The sequence below is a fragment of the Phacochoerus africanus genome, chromosome 3 (genome assembly GCF_016906955.1).
Source record: "Phacochoerus africanus isolate WHEZ1 chromosome 3, ROS_Pafr_v1, whole genome shotgun sequence".
In the NCBI taxonomy this organism is placed as follows: domain Eukaryota; kingdom Metazoa; phylum Chordata; class Mammalia; order Artiodactyla; family Suidae; genus Phacochoerus; species Phacochoerus africanus.
In genome coordinates, this window is record NC_062546.1 from 37,161,630 (window position 1) to 37,185,213 (window position 23,584).

The 23,584-nt window shown below is 51.9% G+C and overlaps 1 protein-coding gene across 2 annotated transcripts in view; it reads left to right on the top strand.

The window, feature by feature from the left end:
- The window catches only part of RRBP1 (ribosome binding protein 1), a 66,310-nt gene that overhangs the window by 18,920 nt on the left and 23,806 nt on the right, over positions 1 to 23,584 (top strand). Inside the window, exons 2-4 of one of the 2 annotated variants that reach the window (XM_047771635.1) lie at positions 7,030 to 7,953; positions 8,014 to 9,208; positions 22,471 to 22,619. In XM_047771635.1, coding sequence (XP_047627591.1) covers positions 7,051 to 7,953; positions 8,014 to 9,208; positions 22,471 to 22,619 — 2,247 coding nt within the window. In that variant the 5' untranslated portion in view covers positions 7,030 to 7,050. Of the gene's footprint in view, positions 1 to 7,029; positions 9,209 to 22,470; positions 22,620 to 23,584 lie in introns of both variants that reach the window. The other variant, XM_047771636.1, reaches the window with a different exon arrangement.

Genomic DNA, 23,584 nt, shown 5'->3' on the forward strand with positions numbered 1-23,584 from the left:
GAAAACAAAATTAATTTGAAAAGATATCTGTACCTCAGTGTTCATAGCAGCATTATTTCCAATAGCCAAGATATAGAAGCAGTAAGTGTCCATCAACAGATGAATGGATAAAGAAGATATATATATACATACATACATATATATACACATACATATATACATGTATATGTATACACGCACACATACACAGTGGAATACTACTCAACCATGAAAAAGAATGAAATATTGCCATTTGCGACAACTTGGATGTACCTAAAGGGTATTATGCTTTGTGAAGTGAATCAGACAGAGAAGGATAAATACTGTATGATATCACTTATATGTGGAATCTAAAAAATACAGTAAACTAGTGAATATAACAAAAAAGCAGACTCATGGATACAGAAACAAATTAGTGGTTACCAGTGGGGAGATGAAGGGAGAAGGGAATCAGAGGTACAAACTCTTAGGTGTACAATAAGCTACAAGGATATGATGTACAACATGGGGAATATAGGCAATGTTTTGCAATAACTGAAAATGGAGTAAATTTATACTTTAAAAACCTTTAAAATTCATGAATCAACATATTGTACACCTATCAACTTATATACAGCAACTGAACATCAGTTAAAAACAAAAAAAACAAAACAAAAAAAACCCAGCTCTCTTCCTCCTCCAAGAACAGATCTCGAAAAAAAACAGATCCAGACGGTTTTACAGGCAAGTTCTTCTGGACCTACAAAGAACAGAGGAAAAGGGATGATTCTTAGTTCATGAGACTCAAGTGACCTTGCTACCAATACCACGTAAGAACAGACTGAGAGTGATCTCTGACTTATGACCTCTGACTTCCCTCACTTGAGAGCACGCACACACGAATACCACATAAAAATGGGATTAAGGAGTTCCTGTTGTAGTACAGCAGAAACAAATCCGACTAGGAACCATGAGGTTGCAGGTTCGATCCCTGGCCTCGCTCAGTGGGTTAAGGATCCGGTGTTGCTGTGAGTTGTGGTGTAGGTTGCAGACGAGGCTCGGATCTGGTGTTGCTGGGGCTGTGGCATAGGCCGGCAGCTACAGCTCCAATTAGACCCCTAGCCTCCGGTGCGACCCTCAAAAGACAAAAAAGGGGGGGATTAAAAAAGAACGGACCCCACCACCCCAAATCTAGTGAGGGATTAAAAAAGGACCCCCCCATCCCATTAAGAAGTGTTTATATACCATAAGAAGTGTTTATACCATAAGAAGCGTTTATACCATCTGCAAGTTGACATTAGAACATATGTTATTTTAATTCAGCCCATTTCAGGTTAGAGAAAATGTCAAGTGATAAAGAAAAAGCATTTGCTAAGATCTGATTCCTAGTTGTTAAAAAGGAAAGGTAACTAGGAATATAAAATAGCTTAACCTGGTAAAAGGTTTCTGCCATAAGCCTATGATCAACACAGTATCTAATTGTGAAACATCAGAAGTGGAGACTCAGGGATGAGACCAGCAAGCCTGCTTCAGAGTCTGCAGCCGGCTCCGTGAGACCAGAAAAAGAGATTCGGTGATGAGGCTTAGAAAGCAGAAAGCTACTGTCTTTTTTTTTTTTTTTTTTTTTTGTCTTTTGCCATTTCTGGGGCTGCTCCCAAGGGATATGGAGGTTCCCAGGCTAGGGGTCCAATCGGAGCCGTAGCTGCCAGCCTACACCAGAGCCAGAGCAACTCAGGATCCGAGCCGCGTCTGCGACCTACACCACAGCTCACGGCAACGCTGGATCCTCAACCCACTGAGCCAGGTCAGGGATGGAACCCGAAACCTCATGGTTCCTAGTCGGATTTGTTAACCACTGAGCCATGACGGGAACTCCAGAAAGCTAGTCTTTGCTCAAGGGTGATTTTTTTTTTTTTTTAAGAGAATCACTAAACCTTGGATTTGACAAGAGTTTGGCATAATATCTGGGTAAACAATACACATGCACAATTGAATAGCTTTGCTAGTGTCTATAGCTAGAAATAGAAAAAGCAGTTTACAAAAGATATCTTTTTCTAGTACATTTAAAAATAGCAATAACCTTAAACAGCAAAAAAGATATGTAAAACTTTTATAGAGAATATCGTAAAAGCTATCAGCAAGTATAAAAGAACATTTAAATAAATGGAGTGCTACACACTCTGTTCACTGGTGGCTCCCAAGGTGCACGGTATCAGTTCTCTCCATATTCATCTGTAAATTCAGTGTGTTTCAAATAAAAATCCCAGGACAATTTTTGGAGGGGACTCATAGGCCAAAATGTGGTATTGATGCAGGGCCTAGATAAATATGCAGATGGAACAGGGGTGAGTCCAAGTGACAGAGCCACGTGTATTTCAAACCTAGTGGGGCAGAGGTGGTGGGGGAGGGGGGAGTTGGCAGTCAGGAAGTGAGGCTGGGTAATTAAAGTGATGGGGAAACGGGGACACTATTTCCTGTCATATGCCAGAGGAAATCCCAGGTGATGAAAAGCCTAACTCTGAAACGCATTCTGAAGTTTGTGGAAGAAAATAAATAATAAAGTAACGTCTCTCCCCATGGTTGGAACCCAGGTGGCTGGGAGTCAGGCGTATACGGGAGATTTTCATTCTATCAACCATTTTTGTTGTTTTGAGTTCTGACCCATAAGAATGCATTGCCAGCACAGGGGAGTAATTATTTAAAATTAAAGGGTAGCCACAGTTCTTTCCTTAAAAAAAAAAAAAAAAAAAAAAGGAAAGAGATTTTCTTTGACTCTAGAATAGTGGCTGTGAAACAAGAATGGCAGATCCTAAAGGCACACATTAGTAAATTGGACTGCATTGAAGGAAAATTAGCAGCCTCTCTCTCTCTCTCTCTATATATATATATATGTATATACACACACACACACACACACACACACATATATATAAAAACACTGTAAATTGAAAGAGAAACCACAGAGTTCAACACATCTAAAACAGCAGATGGGTTAATAGCCAAACTATGTAAAGGACAAATCACGAGAAAAAGACAGCTTTGCAGAAAATAGGCAGAGATAAGAACAGGTAACACCGTGAAAGGAACGTGAGGGGCTCTTTCCATGGAGGGCACAGTGTCACATCATTTCATTGGGACGGAGTGGGAACCCAGGGATATGGAGGGAACAGGGCCTTGGTGGCAGTGCCCTTGCAAGGAGCGGTTTAGCAGCATCTGATGGCACAGCGGGTCCAGTGGTAGGTGTGTCCTAGAGGATAAAATGTTTCCTGGTAACACCTGCAGTGGTGTCACTGTATAGCACTTAGCAGCAGTCAGCACCATCTGTATTTTGTAATGTAAGCACACACACGTGTGGGAGAAGCGGCGACACATTCTGGGTGTTGGTGGCTCTTTGGGAGGAAAGATGAGCTATCATCTATATGTGTCTGAAGTAAATGTGTAAAATGTTTAGATTTGCTCAACCTGAGTGGTAGGTAAATGGACATTCATATTTCTCTTAGTCTTTTGTACATTTGAAATTCTTCACAATATTAACTAAAATTAGGAGCTGGTGATCCTGATGCAGCCATACCTGCTAGTGTCTCTGTTTTATCGTCTTTATGTTCTGGGTTTGTGCCTCCCCGGGAAGTCACCTCAGGCCCAGGAAATGAATCTGGAGGCTTGGTCTCTGACACCTCCCCCACCCCCCAGCAGCCCTGCCTGTGGCTTCTCCCAGTGCCCACATGTGGCCCCTGTGGATCCTCTAGGCAGTGATGAGATCCAGCCTCAGGGGTACTGTTGGGAGTCATTGTGCAAAACCTACCCAAACCCCAACTGTAAAGTTGGACTGAACTACCAAGTGTATTCAGTTTGGGCCTCCCCTTCGCTTCACTTCACTGAGGTCCCCCCAAAGCCTCACTCCTGAAAGCCAATCTCAAGACCTTCGGGTGGGCCCAGGAATGTCAGCCTGCCAGCCTAGGAGTGGTCCCCCAGCCCCCGGGCGGCAGTCTGCTCCCTACCCTCCAGGGCCTTCACCTTTCCACTTTGTGCTCGGTCCTGGCAGTAGTAATAAAAGCACACAGTTCGTCGAACGTTTCCGGGGTTGACAGAACGCAGGTTCTCTGTGGTCAGCCCACACAGGATGCAGTGGTACACGCCTGGCCTTGATTCTTTGCCCATCTGGGTGTGGCCCTGTGGGAAAGCCCTGCAGAGGATTCCCAGCGGGGGGGTTTCAGAAGCGAAGTGTGAGCAGGGGTCCACCCGAGACTCATTGGCCCCCCTGGAGTCAACTCTACAGGGAGCAGGAAGGCGGCTTCCGTCTTGATAGTTTTGCTGTCTGCTGATGCATCCTGAGCCTTAACTGTTTCAGTGTGTCACTGCAAGGCTAGGGCTTTTTCATTTTCTTGTTCAAGATTTCTTTCAAAGAAGTGCTCGCTCAGGGCTCAGTGGTGGGGATGTAATTTCTTTGCAGAGCAGCCCATTCTGCAAAGTTGGGAAGACACATCCATGATGGAGTCAGATGTCTGTCTGTGCTGCAGAGGGAAGTACCCTCCTGGTTCACTTTCCTCGACCCTGTGCTTCCAACAGAGAATATTGTTTTGTATCTCGTGTTTGCGTAACGTGAGTAAGAGTCAAGGCTGACTTTTCAACTGTGGCTTTTTTGCCCAAACCACATGGCCTCAGGCTGCACAGAGCCCATGGTCCTGGGGTGGGGGGTGGGAGGCAGGCACCTGTCGTGGGTGGCTGGTGACCCTGTGGCTCCAGGGGACCAGCCCTCCAGGGTATGTTGGGACACCACCTGGGCCTTAAGAACTCTCAGTCGACTGACCCAGGCCCCTGGTGTGGTCCTGTCTCTGGAGAAGGGGTGTTTCAGAGGATTTTTGTCATCTGAATAGAACGGATGTAGTGGTTGTAATGTGCTTGTGTACGTGTCCATGTTGGCGACATTCCGAGAAGTCCTTGTGAGGACCGGGCTTGCATTTGGTGGCTGCCCACTGAGCAAGGGGGCTTGTCCCTGGTAGGTTCCAACCTTCTTGTCCCTGCCCTCCGCCCACGAGGCCTTTCCTTCCAGGCCTTTTGCACACTCAGCCGTGAGCGTGCTCCTGGAAAGGCTCACTGGGGACAGCCTTTCCTGACTGTGGACCATGCCATCAGAACCCGCCTCCCCAGGATCCAAAGCCTCCATGAGCCCACCTGGTCAGGACTTTAGGGCCACAGTGTCGACTTGGACTTGGAGCTGCAGCCCAAGCTGACAGTCTGGGAGAAGCAAGTGTCCAGCTGCAGCCGATGGAGAACATGGCCTGCGGGCACCTTCGACCCTCTTCTCGCAGGGGTTTCATAGAAAGGAACAGCGAAATCACGTATTTGTTCTGGGATGAGAGGATTTTTCTTAGAACACGGTGCTGAGACATTTAAAACAATGTCTCTTTTCATTCCCTCCTTTAAAGTGCGCTAATATTGGAGTTCCCTCAGGGCACAGAAGGTTAAGGATCTGGCGTTGTCACTGTTGTGGCTCGGGTCGCTGCTGTGGCTTAGATTCAGTCCCTGGCCCGGGAACTTCCACGTGCTACAGGTGAGGCAAAAAAAAAAAAAAAAAGCCTTAGTTCAAAATTTGGATTTCATAACTGTTCCTTCTGAGGGAAGAGGAATCTCAACTTTTAATCCAGTAAAAAGCCCAGACCCAGCCTCCAGCAGCTCTAGGGATTGGGGGTGGTCACCTCTCCTCCCATCTGTCTTTCCAGCTCAGGGGACTGGGAATATGACAATAGTATCAAAATTAGTTGATCAAAGTTGAGTATATCCAAAGAAATGAACCTCTTAGAGTCCCTTGCTGAAGTTGAACGTAGCCTGGCTGATGGATATGGACCCGGCCACCTCTGACGCTTTGGATTTTGGTCCCCAGGCATCAAGGAGGGGTGGTTCCTCCTCCTGGTTGAGATGGTCCGCTCCCTTGGGCGAGGATTGGGCCTGGTGACACTGTTCTTCTCCCACTTTGCAGCCTCTGTCTATGAAATTCCAATCTCTCATCTTATTTGGTCAGCTTCCCAAGACTGATACTTTCTGTTTACCAAAGTGCAAATTGCAGGTTCTGTGGCTGTTTGGAGCTGTCACTGGCAAAAGGCTGTCTTTCCTCCCCAAATCTTTTATCACTTTTCAGGATCGTAATGCATAATCTTTGACCCTGGGAAGTTGTGTTTATCAGGACTGGAGAAAAGGGAGGTAGCAGTAGGAAGATGCTGAGGGCCTGCGGGCAGGAATGCTTGGCAACCATGTTTGGTTTGACTCAGGTTATATTTTTAAAATCAGTCAACTTCACGTTGAGGGAAAAAAAAAAATCTGCCCTAATATGAAAAAGTGAAAACTCTCAGACAGTGATCACACTTCTGTCACAAGCAGCTGTGGCTGGTCGATACCTGCCCCTAATTGAGTGGGGTGGTTTGCCACAGTCCCCACCTCTCCCAGTTGTCTCATACCTGGCTTATGCTTGTGCTCATTTGCATTTTTGACCCCTGTGATGGGAAACATCTTGAACTGGGATCATGGCTTTCGAGTCTCTTGGGTGTTAATGTGCCCCAATTATAGAGCTGCTTTGCCATCTCTCTGAGCCTTCATATCTCCTAGGACAAATGTAATATCTTTTTTTTTTTTTTTTTTGCTTTTTAAGGCTGCACCCACAGCATATGGAAATTCCCAGTCTAGGGGTTGAATTGGAGCTGCAGCTGCCGGCCTACTCCATAGCTACAGCAATGTGGGCTCCAAGCCACATGTGTGACCAATACCGCAGCTTGCTGCAATGCCAGATCCTTAACTTACTGAGCAAGGCCGGGGATTGAACCCACATCCTCATGGATACTAGTTGGATTCTTAACCACTGAGCTGCAGTGGAAACTTGACCGATGTTTAAGAATAGCTCACTTCTGAAGGGGGCAGAGGAGAATGAGTGACATTAGAGATTGCCTGAGTTTGTTTCTTCCTTGACTTTATCAATCTGAAGAATTAGTGAAACCTTAAGTTAGGTGTTGGGGTTGGGGATAGCAATTGTCAAATGCCTCAGTTTCTATGAAAAGTAATCACTGTGTGTGTATTTGGCAGGTGACAGGAAAGCAAGCCAAGATGGATATTTACGACACTCAAACCTTGGGGGTTGTGGTTTTTGGTGGATTCATGGTGGTTTCTGCCATCGGCATCTTCCTGGTGTCAACATTCTCAATGAAGGAGACGTCGTATGAAGAAGCTCTAGCCAACCAGCGCAAGGAGATGGCGAAAACTCACCACCAGAAAGTGGAGAAGAAGAAGAAGGAGAAGACAGTAGAGAAGAAAGGAAAGACCAAGAAAAAGGAAGAGAAGCCCAACGGGAAGATACCTGACCATGAGCCAGCCCCTGATGTGACCATCCTGCGCAAAGACCCAGTGCACACACCTGCAGTGGCTGTGGCTCCAACCCCAGTCCAGTCCCCTGTGGTCATTGCGCCTGTAGCCACAGTACCAGCCATGCCCCAGGAGAAGCTGGCCTCTTCCCCTAAGGACAAAAAGAAGAAGGAAAAAAAAGTGGCAAAGGTGGAACCAGCTGTCAGTTCTGTAGTGAATTCCGTCCAGGTTCTTACCTCAAAGGCTGCCATCTTGGAAGCTGCTCCCAAGGAAGTGCCTATGGTGGTTGTGTCCCCTGTGGGTGCCAAGGGCAGTGCCCCAGCCACCAGCACTGCACAGGGCAAGAAAGCAGAGGGGTCCCAGAACCAGGGCAAAAAGATGGAGGGGAGCCCCAACCAAGGCAAGAAGGGAGAGGGGGCCTCCAACCAGGGCAAGAAAGGAGAAGGAACCCCCAACCAGGGAAAGAAGGGTGAGGGGACTCCCAACCAGGGCAAGAAGGGAGAGGGGACCCCCAACCAAGGCAAGAAGGGAGAGGGGGCGCCCAACCAGGGCAAGAAGGGAGAGGGGGGCCCCAACCAGGGCAAGAAGGCAGAGGGAACCCCCAACCAAGGCAAGAAGGCAGAGGGGGCCCCCAGCCAGGGCAAGAAGGCAGAGGGAACCCCTAACCAAGGCAAGAAGGCAGAGGGGGCCCCCAGCCAGGGCAAGAAGGCAGAGGGGGCTCAGAATCAGGGCAAAAAGTCAGAGGGAACCCCCAACCAGGGTAAGAAAGCAGAAGGGGCCCCCAACCAGAGCAAAAAGTCAGAGGGGACCCCCAACCAGAGCAAGAAAGCAGAAGGGGCCCAGAATCAGGGCAAGAAGGCAGAGGGGGCTCAGAATCAGGGCAAAAAAGAGGCAGGTACCCCAAACCAGGGCAAAAAGGTAGAGGGGAGCCCCAATCAAGGCAAAAAGGTAGAAGTGGTTCAAAACCAGAGTAAAAAGGCAGAGGGGGCCCCCAATCAGAGCAAGAAGACAGAAGGAGCCCAGAATCAGGGCAAGAAATCAGAAGGGGCCCAGAATCAGGGCAAAAAGGCAGAGGGGGCCCCCAACCAGGGCAAGAAGGCAGAAGGGGCCCCCAACCAAGGCAAGAAGGCAGAGGGGACCCAGAATCAGGGCAAGAAGGCAGAGGGGGCCCCCAGCCAGGGCAAGAAGGTAGAGGGGGCCCCCAACCAGGGCAAGAAGGCAGAAGGAGCCCAGAATCAGGGCAAGAAGGCAGAGGGGGTCCCCAACCAGGGCAAGAAGGCAGAAGGATCCCAGAATCAGGGCAAGAAGGCAGAGGGGTCCTCCAACCAGGGCAAGAAGGGAGAGGGGACCCCCAACCAGGGCAAGAAGGCAGAAGGAACCCAGAATCAGGGCAAGAAGACAGAAGGGTCCTCCAACCAGGGCAAGAAGGGAGAGGGGACCCCCAACCAGGGCAAGAAGGCAGAAGGAGCCCAGAATCAGGGCAAGAAGGCAGAGGGGTCCTCCAACCAGGGCAAGAAGGCAGAAGGAGCCCAGAATCAAGGCAAAAAGGCAGAGGGGTCCTCCAACCAGGGCAAGAAAGCAGATGGAGGCCAGAATCAGGGCAAAAAGGCAGATTCAGTTGCTAATCAGGGCACAAAGGTGGAGAATGTTGCAAACCAGGGGAAAAAAGCAGAAGGAGCCTCCAATCAAGGCAAAAAGGCAGAGGGAGCCTTGAACCAGGGCAAAAAGTCAGAAGGGTCCCCCAACCAAGGCAAAAAGGCGGATGCATCTGCCAATCAGGGTAAAAAGGCAGAGTCAGCTCCTATCCAGGGTGAAAATGCAGACATGGTCCAGAGCCAGGAGGCACCAAAGCAAGAGGCTCCTGCAAAGAAAAGATCAAGGTCAAAGAAGAAGGGTGAGCCTGGTAAGTAGCTTTGCTTTCTTTATGAACCTGGGGGGAAAAGCTGTTAAGTGACATGTGGATTCCCTTTGGGAAGCCATTTGTATCAGTCAGCTCTCGCCACAACAAGGCTGCATAACAAACATCCCAGAATTCAGGGGCTTACAGCAGCAGTCGTTTATTCATTTTTTTATGATTTTTACTTTTTCCATTATAGCTGATTTGCAGGTTCCTGTCGATTTCTGCTAATCAGCAAAGTGACCCTGTCATACGTATATATCCATATTCTTTTTCTCATATCATCCTTCATCATGTTCCCCCACAAGTGAGCAGTTAATTATTCTTGTTCATGTTTCTGTTGACTTGATTGGAGGTTGGCTGATCTGGGTTATCTCAACTGGGTGGCTCTGCTTCGTGCTGCCATTTGCCTGGTTTGTCACTGCTGCAGGTTGAATGTAGGTCTCTGCTATGTTTGTATTCTGGGGCCTAGGCGGAGGTGCCAGTGACTCCTGAGGGTAGAGGCCCTTTCATGGTTATGCATGGTTAACAGAGCCATTAAAGGGCACTTTTCAAACTAGCATCCTATGGGCCAGAGCAGGTCATGTGACTGAGCCTGAGTCAAGGGGCAGGAAGTCCACTGTCTCCAGTGGAAGAACTGCAGAGAGACTTGGGAAGAGGTGTTTGGAAGAGGTGAGGAGTTTGAAACAGTAGGTCCATCCACCCCACAGTCTAGGACAGTTATGTGTCCAGCAGTCTTTCTTAAACATCTGACTGTGTTCTGCCAGGCTGTTCTGCGTTCTTACCTGGTGCTTTAGCAGGGCTTCATTCTTTTCTATATGTTTGTTGAGTGAATAACAGTAGGATAATATTTTTAAGAAGCAATGTTATCTACACTCCCTGCCTCCCAGTTTTCCCTCTCCACTACCCCTACCCCAGTTACTTATCAGAACATTATAGAACATTAAAATTGATATTATGTATCAGATACATAAATAGATAACATAGAACATGAGTTTCCCATTATGTGTTTAGTATGGATTACTGTAGAAACGGGACCTGTGTGTTCCTGGTTCGTGTTCATCACTCATTTGATTGATACAGTGGTCTGATGTTTTCTTTCTCCCTTCCTGTCTCTCTCTCTGTCTCTTTCTTGATTTCTTTCTTAGATTAGTCATTAGTTGATTTGGAAAATGAATTGTATCTTTATGGATGAGGTATTTCAATTTCTTTTTGTTTTTTTTTTGTTATTTTTTCCTTTTTTTTTGGATGAGGTATCTTTTTGTTTGTTGTTACTCCCCCCTCCCTTTTTTTTTTTTTTGGATGAGGTAGCTTAAGGGCTCTGAAATGTTTGGACATGTGCCAGGTAGGCAGGGCCCTATGTTTGCAGCTGGGTTTCCCTCTCTTGCCCTCTGTGAAGCTATATCAGCCTTTCTCCTCCCCCACCTTTGGGGAGAGACATTTGCTCAGTCGCTACTCAGTGCCACGTGAGGGGACCCATCCTCTGTGAGTGGCCTTGGGCTCCTGCTAGGGTCAGGGACCAGTCCACCTCGACCCACAGGTCAAGTCAACCCCTCAGGTCCTTTGCAAACCCAGACACTCAGTCTCAGCCCAGCTTCGCAAGCGGAGGGAGGGCACTCTGCCCTATCTCTAAGGTGACGCTCCACGTGGCCCAGGGACAAGGGCGTTGGAGACGGAAGACGGGTGGAAATTCGAGCCAGCCTGTTTCTTGGCTCTCCACATCAGGGGTGTTCAGACTAGAGCTTCCTGTGGTCATTATTGTCATGTATGCCTTTAGACATTTGAAATAAGGTCAGAAACAGAAACAGAGGATAATAGTAAAAAGGAAGGCAGAATTGTCCTAATGTGCAGGTAGTAAAGATCGTGTTGGGGGAAGACCTAACTTATGACCCGTGTGAACCCACAGAGCAGCTGGATGGAGGGGGAGTAAGAGGACGTTGAGCAGAGAAAATAGCACAGTTCAGGATTAGAAAGAATACTGAACAGATTAAGTGGCTTTTGGAAGGCCAGGTCTGTCTGATGTGTGGACGCATTCCCAGACTATTGTAATTATAAGAGGGTGCTGGCCTGAGGCCAGCTGGTCAGGGCACAGAATGGTCCTAAGTAGTCACACCTGAGCACCACGCATTGCGGGGGTGGCAGGTGGCAGATCGGGTTGGGGGAAAGTGGTGGGGGGGGCAGGGGGCAGGCAGAGACATGGACAGCATGTTCAAGATCTGCAAGGGTCTGCTTGGCCCCCCATAAGCATCAAGGTGTGGATGAGTTAGATGTGATATAAAAAGAAATCAAACTCTAGAAAATATGACAGCCAAGATTAATACCGATCTTCCCAGGTGGTGGGAGGCAGTGTCGCCAAGATTTCGGGGAAAAAATCACAGAGGCCAGCTCGGGGCCCCGGCTGCACAGCCAGCTCGTGGTGCACGGCAGATGGCTGGCGCAGGCACGCCACGCCGTGTTTTCTTGTGGTTTGTTTCTCGTTTTCCTGGATGTGCACCGTGTGATTTTGGCCCTGTTTTACCCGTGGCTGGTGTGCAAAGCCATCATGGGCCCTCGAGGTAGGCGTAGGCCGCTGTCCCCCCGCCCCCAACTCCATGGCGATCTGAAATTCTGAAATAATCTGTTGTCAGAACCAGTGGAGGTTCCCCAGATGCAGGGCTGCTGGAGCTCTGATATGCCAATGAGTCATTGGGGATCTGGTTAAGATAAAGACTGACCCAGTGGTTCTGGGTGGGGCCTGAGGTTCTGCATTTCTAAAAAGCTCCCTGAGATGCTAGTGCTGATGGTCCCAGGCCCACATTTCGCGGATTGTAATGGCCCACAGATGTGCTGGGGTGTGGGGGAGCAGGGGAGGGAGGTGGGCTTTTTTGAACAGTTCCGCCTAGGAAGGGCAGGCCTGAGGGTGGAGTAGTGGAGTCTGAGCCTAAAAAAAAAAAAAAAAAAAATTGTGTCGGTTTGGGTGGGTGTCCCAGCTTCGGACGTGCAGTTCAGGGCTGGCTCTGCAGACCCCTGCCCAGTCAGATGTCCTGATAGGCTTTGGATCATGGGCCGTTCTGTGTCCTGGACCCTGCTCTGCTCCAGCAGCCCTGGTCCCTGCAGTGACATCCAGCCAGCCCAGCGCTTCCTCTGACGTCTCCCTAGGTTCTCAACAGAGCAGCCCCAGCCACAGGCTGTGGTAGGTGAGGGTGTGGGAAGCCATGTGAATGGATGACCCTGATTTCCCAGTGGCTTTTGGAGGGGACTCAGCCTTCCTTTCTGTTCCAGCTTGCCTGTGGAGCTCAGGGTTCCTGGGTTCCATCTGACTCGCCTTGAGCTTTTGTAGCTGTGGCTATGTTGCTGAGTAAGAGGCAGGCTACATTCTTTTCACACACTTATATGCCCCGTGTCCCCAGTTCCTGCTTTTGTCTGAAAGGCTGTGGTCAACCTGGCTGCCTGCCCTTGACCTCCTCACCCACCAGCCGGGACTCTTTGGGTCTAGGGCCCATCCACCTCCAGCTTCTTCAGGGCCATTGGCTCAAGGGGATCCTGGGCATCCACAAACGGGGGTCTGGAGGTGCGAGTCGCCTTGGTGTTGGGGGGTGTGTGTGTGAGGGGTCCTGCTGACCACCCTGCGGGGATTGGGGAGATGGTTGGGGAGGGGCTTCTGCATGGCTGGGTGGATGCAGGACCAGGAAGAGACCTTGGGGCAGGGGAGGGTCCAGGGCTCTGAGGTTTAACCTTGGGCACCAGAGAGCTAGGGTCTGGGGCTGTGCTGCAATAAGGAGCTGCTGGTCACGAGGGGCCATTTAGGTTAACATGAAGATCATCAGTGAAAGCCTCAGTCCCGTGGCCAGTGGCTTTCCTTTTGGACAGAGCAGATGACCACCTCCGTCAGTACAATAGGTTCTGCTGGACAGTGTTTTTCTAGACAGGAGCCGTTGGGAGTGAGGCAACCTCTTAGGTCACCTTGCAGGTGGCCCTGTGAGAGTGAACGTGTCTTTGCAGCTGTGTTGGCATCAGAAGGACCCCTCCCCCACTTTGTTCTGTCTGCCTGTGTCCCAAGTGGAATGGGAGTGAGCTCCTTGTTGCCCTCTATGTCACAGAAGCAATCAGTGAGATCCCAGAGACTGCACCTGGCCCACGACACGTGGCAGATCGGCCTCAGAACCCGCCCTGGCACTGGGGTCCTCCCAGGATGGGGTTGCTTCCTCAGTCACCTGGTCCTCATCTGTCACCTGGTCATCTTGGCAGGGCCCTCACTGGCGGGAGCCCCAGAGGAGAGCCAGCAGGTGTGGAGGCGGGCATAGGACATGCTTCTGCAGGCCCCAGTTGGAACTATTCCAGACCTTTTGATCTGATTGTCTTGCAAGAGCAAATCGAGGCCGTGTGACAAATTTTTACCGCTTGTCTGTGGCTGGATTTGACAGTGAACAGCCTTCCTAATCCTTTTTAAAACTTGCTGTGTAAATATGTGCTTCCAGCAAACAAAATTCAAACAGTATGGACGCGTGGAAGGTGAAAATTACAATTCTTCTTTCCACTCCGTCGCAATCACCACCCGCTTCCCAGGGGAGCCCTGGAGGTGCTGTGCTTGTCACCTTGGCACACAGATGGGGCTTGCAGTGCACAGAGGTGGAACTCATGTCCTTTGCTTGCCAGTCTGCTGGTGACATCTTTCCACGTATACCCACAGGCCTGCTACTTTCGGCTGCATTATTTCCATAGCCTGAAACTATTGTAATTTATGCAAATGACGGGTTTTTTTGGCTGCTAAAATTAATGCTGTAGTGACATATGAACATCATTGTGTAAATATGTCTGTAAGTTCCTAGAAATGCAGTTGCTAAGTGGAGAGGTAGGTGTGTTTTTAATTGGGGAAGACAGCTCTGCATTGCTCTCAATGCAGAGGCACCGGGTACCGTTGTGCAGGGCTGAACCCACACAAGCATCTCCCCGCACCTCTGCCTGGCCTCCCAGCTCCCGCAGCACCATGGAGAAGGTGGTCATTTCAGGGGCCTTGGTGAACCCCGGTGTGGAATGGGAGAAAACCCTTGCTCAGGAAACAGAAACACGGATTCTTTTCTCAGCGTCCAGAGGGGAAGGAATCCATGGAATCATAGCAAAGTTAAATTTTCCAGAACTGAAGCTTCCGCATGTTGGCGGCAGTGTCCAGGCCTCTGCTGGGTTGTCCCAGAGAGGCCACAGTGAGTGTTCATGTTTATTAGGAACACACACTTCTTGCACAGGAAACACGTGGACGTGATCATCTGGGGGCCCGGGAGGGCCATCTGCTCCAGCTCCTAAAAGTGAGTGCATGAACGTCGTGCTAGGGAAGAACCTTCTGGAAACCCCAAGTTGGGCCTGAGCCCTGGGACTTATGCTGTTGCAGGGGCTTGATTGGCCCTCCTCCTGGACTCTGTGCCTTATGCCAGACTCCATCCCCTCCACGGACACAGACCATTTACTCTGGGACCAGAGGCCATCACATCAGGGCCCAGGCAGCCCAGGGGGTGGAAAATGCCCCCAGACAGGCTCTCCTGACCCCACAATGGCTGAGTTGATGCATGCAAGTCCACATGCAAGAAAGGCCATCTGAAGGTGGAGGACTGTGGGTGAATTTTATTTTCCACTCTTCTTCATTTTCCAGTTTTTCTGTAATATGCATTCTTAATGAAGATAAACAAAAATCCCCATTACCTGTGAGTTGAAGAAACAGACCCTCATTGTACCAAAGTGGAGCGCCTGTCCTCTTGGGCCCAGGGCCCAGCCCTGACCACAGGGCCCTGAGGGTCCTCTGAGCCCAGACGGGACTCCTTGCTGCCCCCAGGGCCCGGGTTGAGGAAGGAAAACTGCCCGCTCTTCCCATCCTGTCCCAGCCCCCGGGCACCCAGCAGACTGTCAGGGCTGAGGTCAGATGAGAACTAAAGGTGGTTCTCTCATCCAAGAACCTGGCAGCCCCCTGGGGACCTGTCAGCTGTGTCATGGCCACTCCCACCACTGCCAGACCATAAGAGATGCATGAATAAAATCGACTTCTGGAAGCTCGTGGGGCAGGGCCAGGCCAGCAGGAGAGCTTCATTCGGGGGCTCTGCAGCCTAGAGGGGCTTCATCTGAAACCGGGCAGCTGGACAGTAGCAGCACCTTGCCCCTGCAGCCTGCCCGCCTGTCCTTCATGCCCCTCGGGCCTCCTGCGCCCCCGCCAGGGGTGTGGGGAGAGGCTTTTACTGTGCAGTTATCCAAGGCGGGTTTGTGTTTTTACCTGTTTGACGACAGCAGAAGCCAAAGCTCAGCTCTGTCCTCAGAGGGCGGGGCAGGACCCCGGGCCCAGGTCTCCCCGTCCTCCCAGGCCCAACCCCCAGCAGCTGCCCTTCCCACTCGAGCCGAGGCGCCAAGGGGCTGTGTTGAGATTACTTTTGATCTCTTTTGAACTCAGTTTCGCAGGGTCTGAAGATCTGAAGGAAACTGCAGGGCTTATAGGCCTTTATTCAATTTTTGTGTAAATTCTTCAAACCCAACTTTTCCTTCTTTTTTAAAGAACAAAACATCCCCTAGGGAGGTGAGTCTCATGTCGGTAGTGCCCTGTCACATTTTAGAGAAGCTGCTGGAAGACGTGAGCCCAGAGCCCTCCATTCAGTCCTCCCAAAATGTGACGCTGGGGCTCTTGCTGCTCCCAGGCAGTTGGGGCAGAAAGGCCAAGGTCATGCGTCTCGTGTCCTTTCTGCAGACAGTAGGTCAGATCTCTGTGGTCATCTCAGGCCCAGGGAAGGAACTGGCCCAGAGGCCCTCCAGGGCTTGTATTTCTTTAAGAAATACTGTGATGTGTTGTCTTTCTTTTTTCAGAGATCAAATTGATTTTGTTACAGTTTGAGGAAGAAAGAAAAAGTATAACAAGAAAAATGAAATCATTCAATCTATAGGATTTTTTAAAATCTTCCGCTTGATGTCTTTATACGTACAACCTCCCCACTTGTTATCAGATGACTGTTTCTCCAACCAAGTGACAAGACCTGATTCCAAGGCCCCAGGCAGGGTTGCTCCTGACATCATCTGTGCTCTGCTCCAATGCATCGAAAACGCCAGCTGCCAGTGTCCGTGGCTGCCAGAGTCCAGCGCAGCTGCTGCTCGGAGGCCTGCGGTTGATCAGGAGGCAGCCCAGCCCTGGGCGGTACTGGGCTTTGCCCTAAAGCAGGCTCCCTGTGTGCTGCCCGATGCCCTTGACCACTGTGCTGCTGTCAGCAACCGTGAGGGCGGCAGGAGCAGCAGCTGTGTCTCTGACGTGTTTGGTGGATCTTGCATTGAGGGCCTTGAAGCAGCTCTTTCCTGAAGGCTCAGGAGGACCCTTTGCGTCCACCAGCTACGAGCTGGTGCAGCTGGTGGGCCCAGTCTGATGCAGGCCCAGGTTCCTTGTTTCTGGAGACGGGGAGCCTGCTGGCTATTCTGATTCAGGGTTGGGGGTTGCCCTCTGGACTTGAGGTCCAGGGGAGTCGGACAATTGCTATTGTGCTAGGCCTCTGGGAGGGGCCCCCTTCCTGGGGACCTAGGCCTTTGACCTGAGTTTGGCTCAGGTGATTGGGGGTGTCAGGGCCTGGAGGAGTGGGGGTCTGGCTTGCCAGAGGGCTCTGCAGGGGCCCCCAACCCACACTATTCGGGTGACATTCCTGCAGGGGCCGGAGCCAGCAGCAGCTGTTTGCCCCTGTCTGTGTGTCTGAGCAGAGGCCTTCAGAACTGGTCTGGATGCTCCCTGACAAGATGAGTGCCTTTGCCTTTCACTCTACCCTCGTGGTCCACCAACACCGGGCCTCTCACCCCTTCTCAGCTCCCTAAATACTCTCAGCCCTGGCCCCTCGCCCTGGGCTCTTCCCTGACCTGCCTTCCTCCAGCCTAGTCCCCTTGGGTGTCCTGAACTAATTTTTTCTAAATGCAAACCTTGATCGTTCCCAGGCATTGCTCCTTTGCCCACGGGGTGAAACCCAGATCCCTGGGGCCTGTGACAACTGGGGCCCACTTCATTCTCACCCGCCTCTGCCATGCCAGCCTCGGCGCTGTCCTTTCTCCTCTTGCTGAAGCCTCAACTCTCGCCTTCCCTCCACGCTGTTGGCATTTGGCATGAGCATCCCCTGTGTGAAGAGCCTTCCTGGTGTTGCAGCCATGGCTTCTCCCCTGTTCCTTCACGTGGCTCTGCTGCTTATCCATGGCAGGGCATCCCCGCCTCCCCTGGCCAGGAGTCCCACCCAGCATGCCCTTCCAGGCCCAGCATTTTGCAGGTGCTGGGTACACAGTAGGTGAATACGTGATGTCTGGAGACAGCTGGATGGGTCTGCTAGGCACTGGCAACAAGAGCTAGAATTGAGCTGGAGCTTCTTGACACCTGGCCCAGGGCCTGGCGATACCCTCCACTTGATCACAGCTGTGGCGCGGGCCAACCCTGGAGTGCTTTCGATGCCCTCCCACCCTTGGTTGGTTGAGCAGGGCATGAGCAGGGTAGGAGGCCTGGGACCTGGATGCTGGAGGTGCTGCTGCCGAAACAGGGCTGGGCTGCAGAGCCTGGCGAGCCCCCTGCGACTGAGACCTGGCCCCTGGGGATCCGGATAGTTACGCAGGAGGAGAGGAAGGCTGAGCACCTTTCTGCAGGACAAGTTTAGTTTTCAGTGATTAGGCCTCCCAGTGTGGTCACAAAAGGGGGTGTAGTTTTGGAATTTGAGGTGTTATGCACATTATCTGGTAGCAGTGTGCTTTTTGGCTGAGAGCCCAGGGAGGCGCAGGGCTCCTCATTTTCCCAAATGCGCTGCCCACTTAATCTCGTGCGTGAGGACAGTGGTGCACAGCGGGAGCTGAGGGGCCACAGGCCACGTGCTCTGTCCACAGAGGATGTGGGCACCAGCTTCGCTTGCCTTGGGCACTGTGTTCATGGGGGCAGAGGAAGGGCAGGGCTGCTTTAGGCACCACCCCCCAGGTCCTTTGCTGGCAGTGCTGCCGGCTCAGGGAGGGGTCCGAGCCTGGGATGCGCCTGTTGATTGATTCCGCAATGCTTTTCCCTGTGCTCAGCAGCATCCTTGCATGTTGTCATTTAATCTTCGAAGTGAGATTGTGAGGAAGGCATGATGGTTACCCCCATTTCGCAGATGAGGAAACAGGCACAGAGAGGTGAAGCCACTTGCCCAAGGACGCACAGGTGGGAAGCAGCCAAGCCAGAATTCGAGCCCCGGCCACCTGGCTCCAGGGGCCCTGTCCTGACCAGAGCGCCCATTGCCCAAGGGCTGTGGTGACCTGCAGGGTAGACCTGGCCTGCGAATGTGTTCCGCCTCGTGGTGGTTTTGTTTATTTTTCACTGTCATAGCCATCAGCACTAAAGGTCAGGAGATGACGCACACGCTCGGTTCCAGCTCATTTCAACACACCGGCAGCTCTGAGAGTTCTGGCCCGGACCCCCCAGGAGGCATTACCTGGCAGGGAGGGGCCATGGCCAAGGCCACACACTCAGGGGAGGCTGCCCTGGCCAGGTAGGACCCTGGATTCCTCCAGAGCAGCAAGATGCTGGCCCTGCCTGTCCACTCTGCCCTCCTGCTGCCTTGCTCCTCCCCCAAGCCTCCAGGCCCCTCTTATGCTGGAATTTCAGACTCAACAACGTGGGCAAAGCCAGCCTCTCGGTGATCCTCGCCATGTGGTTTTTGTGAAACCTGTGTCTTCACAGACTAGTTGCTGAGCCATGGACACACTTATTTTGGGGCCTCGAGGTTCACAGCACCGCGGGTTATTTCTAGCCTTCGACCATTTGCTGGAGACATGAGTGACGTGCCAGAAGGTCATTCGTGGATAGGGTCAGCATGCCTGCCTCCTGGTGGCGGCCCCTTGCGGGGTCGAGCTTAGTGCTGCTGCTTTGGCCAGAGGACCTTGCGACCTTGAGAAGCAAGTGCCACTCTCGTGAGGTCCGGAGTTGTGGTTCCTGCTTCCCAGGACTTGCCTTTTTTTCTTTCAGTTTTACTTCCCCCGATTTGGGGAGACTAGAGATGGCACCTCAAAGACTTAATGAAAAAAAAAACGTTCTCGGAGTTCCCGTCGTGGCTCAGGGGTTAATGAATCCGACTAGGAACCATGAGGCTGTGGGTTCAATCCCTGGCCTTGCTCAGTGGGTTAAGGATCCAGCGTTGCCGTGAGCTGTGGTGTAGGTTGCAGATGAGGCTTGGATCCCGAGTTGTTGTGGCTCTGGTGTAGGCCGGTGGCTACAGCTCCAATTCGACCCCTAGCCCGGGAACCTCCATATGCCACTGGAGCGGCCCAAGAAATGGCAAAAAGACAAAAAAGAAAAAAAAGTTCTCTGTCTGTAAGCATAATTTTAAAGTGTGTGTGTGTGTGAGGAGGAGAGGGCCGTGGAGGTTTCTGTTGGAGGCAGGCGGGGGGAGTTAGGATTTGCTGTTATTTAGCTTCAGAGGGTTCCACTTGTCGCAGGTTTTCATCAGGTTGTTCGCTAACACATGTAATGCAATTTAGTGTAATTACATGAGAAAGTTTCAGTAGAGGTGTTAGAGTGACATGCACAATGCTCTCAGGAATGTCCTTAGACAGAGCGTCGTGGGGTCCGTCTCCCCCGGCCCTCCAGGAGGAGACACACACTTGTCAAGACCCCTGGGATGTCAGCTGTGAAGGAAAAGGACATTTGTCATCCAGATGTCATGTCTCTACACCCCTAGCCACCCCCCCAGGTGGAGCATCAGGGGTCTCGGGACCTAGGAGGATGGTCTTCAGGGAGAAGGTTTAAGAAAGGCCTGAGCCCCAGTCACGCTGGGGCCTCCGTAGGGACAGGAGCTGCTGGAGCTTCAGCAGGGAGTGCTTTGGCATCCCCCCCAGGCTGGAGAGGAGTAGCCAGCCTGTCCTGTAGAAATGCAACATGAGCCACATTGAAAAAGGCACATGAGGGAGTTCTTGTTGTGGCTCAGCTGGTATCAGTGAGGACACAGGTTTGATCCCTGACCCTGCTCAGTGCATTAAGGATCAGACGTTGCCATGGGCTGCACTGTAGGTCACAGACATGGCTCGAATCTGGCGTTGCTATGACCGTGGCTGGAAGCTGAAGCTCCAGTTTGATCCCTAGGCTGGGAACTTCCATATGCCGTGGGTGGTGCCCCCCCACCCCCCAAAAAAGACAAAAAATTAAAAAAAAAAATTGGAATTTCCCGTCGTGGCTCAGCAGTAAGTGAACCCGACTAGCATCCATGAGGACACGGATTCAATCCCTGGCCTCGCTCAGTGGGTTAAGGATCCGGCGTTGCCGTGAGCTGTGGTATAGGTCACAGATGCAGCTTGGATCCAGATTTGCTGTGGCCCTGGCGTAGGCCAGTGGTTACAGTTCTGATTGAACCCCTAGCCTGAGAACCTCCATATGCCGTGGCTGTAGCCCTAAAAGACCAAAAAAAAAAGGGAAAAAAAAGGAAAAAAAAAGGCAAATGAGGAATTCATTTTAACAGTATATTTTATTTAACCCAGTTGACTCAAAATACTATCATTTCAAAGTGCAAGCAACAGAAACGATGATTACAGACATTCTTTTTCTCATGCCAAGTCTTCAGAATCTTCTGTGTGCTCCACCAGGAGCCACCTCTGTTCCCACCAGCCACATGGCAGGTGCCTGGAAGCCACACGTGGCTGGGACAGCATATCAGGCACCACAGAGATAGACCTGAGTCCAGAAAGGAAGCCATCTGAGTGGTGGTCGGCTTCAGAGAGGCTGTCTTCTCTGTTGGCCTAGCTGTACTTGAAGTTTCCTCTATTGTGCAAAAATTTACCATTAAAATTATTTTAGGGAGTTCCCCTTGTGGCTCAGCGGTTAACAAATCTGACTAGCATCCATGAGGATGCAGGTTCAACCCCTAGCCTGGGAACCTCCATATACCCCAGGTGCGGCCCTAAAAAGCAAAAAAAAAAAAAATTGTAGAAGTTCTCATTGTGGCTCAGTGAGTTAAGAACCCAACACAGTGTCCATGAGGATGCAGGTTCAATCCCTGGTCTTGCTCAGTGCACTAAGGATGTGGCGTTGCCATGAGCTGTGGTGTAGGTCACAGATGTGGCTCAGATGCATTGTTGCCCGGGCTATGGTGTAGCCTGGTGCTGCAGCTCCAATTTGACCCCTAGCCTGGGAACTTACATATGCTACAGGTGTGACCGTGAAAAGAAAAAATTTAGTTTTATCTTATTCATATTTCACTGAAAACGGTGAAGGCTGAAGGGGCATTCCTTTCCCCTGACTCCCAAAGTTTTGTGACATCCTCGAGCTCTTAGGCCTTTAATGTCAATGTGGTTATTTTTAACCTCCCGAGCTTCACAGGGTAAGAAATTCTTAAATGAAGGTGCTCTTGGCAAGCAGCTCGCCCACGGCCCTGGCTCACCCATTAGGGTATCCTGCAAAGTGCTTTGACTTGTGATGAAAATATTGTGACTAGTGAGTGAAAATATTGTGACAAGCTGGAGGATTTCAGGTTGCCATGGAAACCTTCCCCCTCGATTGTCCCCAGTGAGGTGGGCTTAGCCGCAGGTGCCACTGCAGACGGCCTCTTTCCTTTGTGTCGTCTTGTTTAGAGGCCTGTTGTTCAGCTGTGGGCAGTCAGGGGCCTCAGCACAAGGACCTGCCAGCCAGGGCATCCCCACTGGCCCTCCCTTGCCTTTGGAGCCACCCGAGAGCCTGTGAGAGAGGGAAGCTTTGCAGGGGCATCACAGAATGTCCAGAAGTGACAGCTGGTTCTCGGCCCGTGACTCTGTGTTCTCCTGCAGGTCACTTACTAATGGCCTGGTAAACCCAGCCCAGCCTTCCCTCTCCTGAAACCTGCCCTGAGCTTCATCCAGGCAGAGCTGGAAATAGGGGGTCTGAACCGGGATTTGTGGGAGGCGGCCTCCTCCTCCCAGGATCACCAGGAAGTAGCCTGGGAGGCTCCTGCTTTGCACTCCCCACCCCAACCCCCAGGACCTCAGGGCTGCAGCCATGGGAATGGTCAGTCCAGACCCCAGGGCCATGAGGCTCGGGCACAGTGGGAGCAGGAGCTCCCTGGGCAGTGCAGTTTGCTGGGAAAAGAAGGACAAAGCCCCTTTGGGAAACTGTGCTCATTTTGATGATGGAATCGTGGGGTGGACATCTCCTCCAGCCCAGGAAAATAGTCTTTCTCTACTTGGGGGCCTTCCGTCTCCAGACAGGGCCTGGAGTGGAGTCCAGTCCAGATGCCAGGCGGCTCACTGTACTCAGCCCATGACCCCGCACCCCGAGGCTCTGCCCGGTGTGAGTCCCTGCTCCTTCTTCCGCTGTGCAGGGCCCCCAGATGCCGACAGCCCACTCTGCCTCCCCTACAAGACGCTGGTCTCCACGGTGGGAAGCATGGTGTTCAGCGAGGGCGAGGCCCAGCGGCTCATTGAGATCCTGTCTGAGAAAGCCGGCGTCCTTCAGGACACGTGGCACAAGGTGAGCCCCACCACTCCGAGCCACTACCACAGTCACTGGCTGCTGTGGCTGGTGAGCAGCTGGCCAGGCTGGCCACCCCCGCCTTCCCCCACCCCGGGAGCCAGTGAGTTGCAGTGGTTACCTGGTCTGCTGAGGCTTGGGCCCCAGTCTCCCCTGGGTGATGCCCGGCGGGCTGGCCACATACGCTCGCCCAGCTGCAGGGTTCACGGAACACCTCCAAGTACCTCTCAGCAGAACCCGCACCCCTTCCCAGGTTGGGCTGCCTGAATCACCCTGCAGATGCTTTGGCTTCAGGCTCGGCCCAGCCACTGTGGCAGGAGGGCCATTAAAAGCTGGGGGGAGGGCCCTGGGTTGAGGGGTCTGGGGTGGAGCAGAGGAGCTGGGCCCCACTGGTTTGCGGCCAGGGCTCGGGGTGCAGGATGGAAGGAGTAGGACGCACCGTGTGTGCAGGAACCCCGCGACGGGCCCACAGCACCTCTCTCTCCTGCAGGGGAGCCCGCACCCACCCTCTGGAGCTTGTGGCGCTGAGCTACCCCCAGGAGGTGCTGTATTGGCATGTTTGTTCCTTAGAGCTGGGATTGTAGGTAATTTTGCTGGAGGATTTTGTGGCACCATAGTGATGAGAGATGTTGGGGAGTGTCCTGACTGACAGCCAGGCTGGTGGCCTCTGCCCTGAGGCCACTGGGTCACTCCCCCCGCCCCAGCCCTTGCTGAGGGGTGACGAGTCCTCTGGCTGGTGAGGGGGCCCTTCTCTTGGGTCTGAGTGGTGGAGGTCAGGACGACCACTCCCCTCCAACAGACAGGAGAGGCCTGGACTCAGGTCCCTGTGCCCAGAGTACACCCTCCCCCACCTACGGCTTCCACGCTTCAGCTGGCTGCCTGCAGGCCAACGCAGCAGCTAAGGGATGGGCACTGAGCCGGAAGCAATGGCTGATGGCGCCTCAGCCAGGAAAAGGCCCTGGCCA